Genomic DNA, 5,520 nt, shown 5'->3' on the forward strand with positions numbered 1-5,520 from the left:
GGACTAATGGGTTGATGGACAGATGAAACGATGGGTGTGTGGGAAAAAGGATGGATCCATCTCACAGAGGGACAGCATGCTGGGACGTAATGAAAGAACCTGGAGAGATGGGTCCCAGTAAGACGAGGCAACCCCCCACCCAAGCAACACTTTAAAAATGAAGGACCTAATGGAGACGCTGAGAAGAGGCGCAGACCTTAGGTTAGAAAGGATGGACAAAGGGGTCAGGCCAGGCAAGGTGTCCACGGTGGAGCTGAGAAAAGAGGAGAATGTGAGTCTTACCCTTGACAAGGGCCTTCAAAACAATGGTCTCAAATTCCTCGGGGCCGTCCTCCAGCGAATAGACGGTCAGTAGCTCCTTCCGGGTCATGATCCTCTCCATCTACAAAATACGGGGACTCTGCCAACTCCTCCTGGGCCCTGGAGGAAGGCCAGGCTCAGAGCCCTCCCCCGAAAAGAGACTCAGAAAGCCGTTTCCCTCTGGGACCGGGCAGGTCTGAGTGCCCACCACTTTCTATCCCCAGCACTAGAAGCGCAGGTCCCCATCCCCCTCCTCCCTGGAGAGCCCAGACCTAATTTCCGAGTAAGGCCCTCGATGATGTCATACCTGAGCCTGCAGCACCTCAGGGTTCCCTTTGGGAAAGAAACGCCTAATCCGATCCTGAGCTTCACCCCGCCTGGATGCCCCGCTTCCTAAAGCCAACGTGTCCTCCAGCATCTCAGCCAGGCAGTCTGCAGCACCCCCAGACCCGGCCACCAGGAGACAGGGGAGCTGAGCCTGGGTGGCATTTTCTATCCTCTACAAGATAAAGGGGGGAGAAGAAGGTCAAGGCAGACAGATGTTCATCCCACCAGGAGGCCAGGTCCCCAGTCTCCTCTCCCCTCAAGACTCAGGAGTTCAAGCCCCCCCCAGGACCTCCTCTCTTAGACCCAGGCATCCAGTCTCCCAGCCTCTTCCTCCTCTAAAGCCAGGAGTCGAGGTCCCCCCACCTTCAGCATCTTCTCGTCACCATCAATCAGGAGGAGGAGCACAGGAATGTCAATTCCAGTCCCTGAGGACAGAAGAGAGAGGAGGGTTTGGACACTGGGGGTCTCGTGGAGGGGAATCCCCAGAATCCCCTCCTAGCATCCTTTGCTAGGGGATGGGAATCCAAACACATTTCCCAGGAGTCCCTGGGGAAAATATGGTCTCTTCCTAACCTCTACCCTGAGAACCCTGGAATTGGTCCTTTGAACACTTTGGGAGAAGGGGCAGATTTTGAGGGTTGTCATGCTCCACTTCCCAGCCCTGAGGACCCGGATCAAGGTTGGCGCTATGGCATGAGTCACTCCTGTAATTGATTAACTGCCAAGGAGCCAGAAGGGCGAAAGTTCAAAGATAAAGTCAAGGAAATGGGAATCAAAAAGACTATGTAAACGCCATAAAGATATTGGCCAATGTCTAATAGTAAGAGAGTAAGAAATGGCTTTCTGATAACTACATATTTCCATTAAAATAAGAAATAAGACAGCCTGACTCTTACTCATCCTCACCCTGGATGGTTCAGCTAGGGTAATACCTCAAGAAAAAGGGAATCCCTGGGAAAAAAATAACAAAAGAACTGGAAGAAACAAAAGCTATTTACTTGGAGAAAACATGGTTTCTGTTCCTGAGAACATTAGAGAAACTCCACTAAAAAACAGAAAAGCAAGAGAGAATCCAGTCAGAGGATTGATACAAGAAAAACACACAAACATAAAAAACCAAGATCGTCATATGTATCTTATTCCTGTTTTGCTAACAATTACAAAACCCTGGGAATCAATTCGCCTGGAAAGGTTTCAAACAAACTCAAATGCACTGCCAGCAAGTCATGTCCCAGGGACAGAAATGTCCCTGGAAGGTAGAATATTCTTCAAAGGAAATGCGTGAAGCACATTTAACGACAAAGCCTGAATAAACTTAGACCATGTTAACCTGTCACAATGTCATACATCAATGTCATTTGGCGAGGAAAGAGGACTTGGGGAAATCTTGCAAGTGTCTTCTCTTTAGCAGGGAAGGGAAAGAAATGGTTGAAAACTCCTATGGAAGAATAAATATCAGAGAAGAGCCAGGAATTTTTGCTTTTAGAAAGAACAGTAACAAGGAACATATATTAAAATGTCTTGAAGTGCTATCATAAAAACACCATTTTGGATACACCAGATAAAACCACACCACCACCACTGGGTCGATTCTGACGCCTAGCGATGCTATGTAAGGTTCCCAAGACTGCAAATCTGCACGGAAGCAGGCAGCCTCCTCTTTCTTCTCCTGTGGGACAGCTGGTGAGTTAGAACCCCCGACCTTATAGTTAGAAGCCCAGGGCCTAACACAGCGCCAACAAGTAAGTCAAGAGGTGAAAGAGATCAAAGAGAGTTGATGTCAAGGCATCCAGGAAGAAAAAGAATGTTTGGAAACTCATTGTGGTAGCAATTGTACAATTCTGCTTGAACGTGATTGAACTATGGAATGATATGCTATATGTCTGAACTCCCAATTAATAAAGTAAAAGAAAATAAAGAGGTGAAAGAGAAAAGGCTCAGATGGTCTTAGGAACCAAGACGCACCGCTCCTCTATCTGTCTCCAGGCGGGTCCGCCCACATGCAGATACGCCCACCTACGAGTCCCCGGCGTGAAGACCGTGACCCATGCTACACCATGCTTCAAGACACAATGTCATTGATTTGTCATTAGAAATAAATATTTCACAATATATAATTACATATTGTTTTGTGATTAATCACTCTGCTTTCACTGTGATCAATTTGTAACAATGAAAGTTCATCCTGTATATCAGCTATTTACATTAGGATTCATAACAGTAGCAAAATTACTGTAATGCAGTAGCAAAGAAAATAATTTTATGGTTGGGGGTGTCACCACAACATGAGGAACTGTATGAAAGGGTGGCGGCATAAGGAAGGTTGAGATCCACTGATTTAAAGGGACTGAATCTCTAACGGAAGGAGTACTTAAGGGGTATTCAGCTGGACAAGAATCATTTATTTATGGCGGAGCCATGAAGAAAAATGACTTACTAGCTGGGAGAAATCGACACCAACTCATAATATGTAAAAGTCATTTCCAGGTGGATTAAACCTTAAAAATACAGAATTACTTGGGGGTAGAGTCAGGGGGGAGGGAAGGGGTCAAGGGGAGCTGATATCAAGGAGTTCAAGAAGAAAGAAAACATTTTGAAACTGATGGTGGTAGCCATTGTGCAAAACTGCTTGATGGGATTGGACTGTGGAATGTTATGATACCTGTAAGAGCTCCCAAGAAAATGATTGAAAAGTTTTTAAAAACAAAACTAAGCAAATAATAAAAAATAGAATTAAAAATAAATTTAAAGTCTTGTACAACAGAAAAAATATACACATATTGATAGAGAGAAATACTCAATATGAGAAGAACACAGAGAAGAAAATTACCACAGCCTTGGAGTGGGGAAAGCATTTCTAAGGAGACAGGGAGTGAACGGGCTTTGAAAGGCATAGCTAACCACGTAAAATTGACAAGAGCTGTTTTGACAGCACTTGACTCCACAATTCATTTTTTAAAAACTGTGTAGCACATACGAATGTTCAAGTGACTGCTCTCCACAGGCTGCAGGGAATTCCTACAAAAAGATAAGAGATGACTTCATTTTAAAGTGTACAAAGAACTTGAACTGGCCGTTAATAATGGGAAATCTGACTGGTCCACAAAAAAATAGTTTTTTCATAATCCCTCGATACATGGAAAGTCAAGTAAAAAGCTAAAGGTTGCTCACCAGAGTGGCGGAATTTTTTTTAAGAAGCACGAATCGGCAGTTTAGGTTGGAGAGAGTTTAGCTCGTTTCGTTTGGATAGAGAAGGGTATTCGCACACCTTCTCCGCGGGAATGAAAAAGCAACCACAATTTTTTAGGACGTTAGCTAGCATGAGCTATCAAAACCCAAATTCTCAACTCACTGCCCTGAGTGAATTGCACAGCGACCCTCTAGAACAGGGGAGAACTGCCCCTGGGGGTTCCTGAGACCGCAGCCCTCTAAGGGGATCCCTGGTGCTATAGTGATTACGAGTCAGGGTGCGATCCGCTTGGTCAGCAGTTTGAAACCACCAGCAGTTCTGAGGGAGAATGGCTGGGCTTCCTACTCCCGTAAACCATCCTGGAAACCCACAGGAGGGGCTGTGAGTCAGCTCTGACTCCGTGCTGGTGAGTTTGTTTAAGTAATTCCTTATGGGGCTAAAACGTCTCATCTCTTCTCCCTTAGTCAAAATCGACTGGACGGCAATGAGTTTATAGTGTAGGATGTCGCACACTGGTGGGTAAGGGTGTGCATACAAACATATTTACTCTGTGTTCTTCTGAAAGCCCTGACTTGTGATAGCTTTACAAATCCATCAATTGGGAGATTATGAACTGCTGGTACATCCATCATGAAATACTATTTAGCAGTTATCAAAAGAATGAGTTAAAAAAAAGAACAAATAAATGTTTTAAATAGTGTAGAGCTAGGGAAATGACCAGGAGAAAAGTGCGATATGAACAGTAGTAGTAAAAAATATATTGAAAAAAAGAATGAGCAGAAGAAACACCCCTATAGGTGGAAACACAATTGAATAGGATTATATAAGACTAGAGAAAGGTGTGAAAGGGTTAAGTCCAGACTGTATAACACTGATTACTCCCATGATGGAGGGTGATGGGAGCTGGATGGAAAGACAACGGAGGTCTACATACTTTCGTATGTTTTCATTTGTTTCAAAGCACACGTCCGAAAGTTGCCCTAATAGATTCTATGACGGGAAAGAAGCCGGTCGTTAAGAGACGACATGCTATTTGGTCCTATGACTTTCCTGAAAAGACAAAACACACATGGATAGAAAACAGATCGGTGGCCGCCAAACCTTAGGGATAAAAAGGAATCCCTTTGTGGTAACAAACCTGTTCTGTACCCCAATGTGGTAGTGCCTCTAGGATATGTGTGCTACAAATAATAGAACTGTACACCCCCCTCCCCCCCAAAAAAAAATCAAGTTTCTCAGAAAAGGATCACGTTCGAAGATCCTGGATAGAGGGAGAGAAAGATGTGAAGGAGAAACACAATATCATGAGAGAGACCAGGTCCTTGGTCAGACGGGAGGGGAGGGGGGTGTCCTGAGACTGTGGCCTTAGGCAGCCTTCAGATTTAGAATCGAACTCGCCCTCCTGTTGAGGACCATCAACTATTTATTTAAGCTCCAAAGGGCAGGGGGTTAGGAGAGGAGGAGGACTGGCCACTGGGACACAGGGAGGAAGTGGGACACGTCGTGGCCCATGGTGGGAATTTGTCCTCCAGGCCGGGGAGCAGGATGCGTCTGAACGGCCCGGCAGAAATGGGGTTGCTCTGTACACCTTCGCCCAATTCACAAGTTTTTTTGCTGCTTGGAATTTGTTTGTTTTCCCAATGGTCAAACGGTACCTTTATTTAAAATTTTGGGGGGTTCTAGATCATTTGCTAACATTGTCA

At 45.0% G+C, this 5,520-nt stretch overlaps 1 protein-coding gene across 1 annotated transcript in view; it reads right to left on the reverse strand.

Annotated features, from left to right (window-relative positions):
* Positions 1-5,520, reverse strand: part of TRPM4 (transient receptor potential cation channel subfamily M member 4) — a gene marked incomplete at its 3' end in the record, with an annotated part of 31,742 nt that overhangs the window by 17,780 nt on the left and 8,442 nt on the right. The window contains exons 6-8 of the mRNA XM_045292636.1: positions 991-1,052; positions 608-799; positions 283-382 (exon numbers count right to left, since the gene is read on the reverse strand). Of these exons, the coding sequence (XP_045148571.1) occupies positions 283-382; positions 608-799; positions 991-1,052 (354 nt within the window). The remainder of the gene's footprint in view (positions 1-282; positions 383-607; positions 800-990; positions 1,053-5,520) is intronic.

Source organism: Echinops telfairi, unplaced genomic scaffold (assembly GCF_000313985.2).
Source record: "Echinops telfairi isolate 266 unplaced genomic scaffold, ASM31398v2 ScPeMD7_655;HRSCAF=1070, whole genome shotgun sequence".
NCBI classification, from domain to species: Eukaryota; Metazoa; Chordata; class Mammalia; order Afrosoricida; family Tenrecidae; genus Echinops; species Echinops telfairi.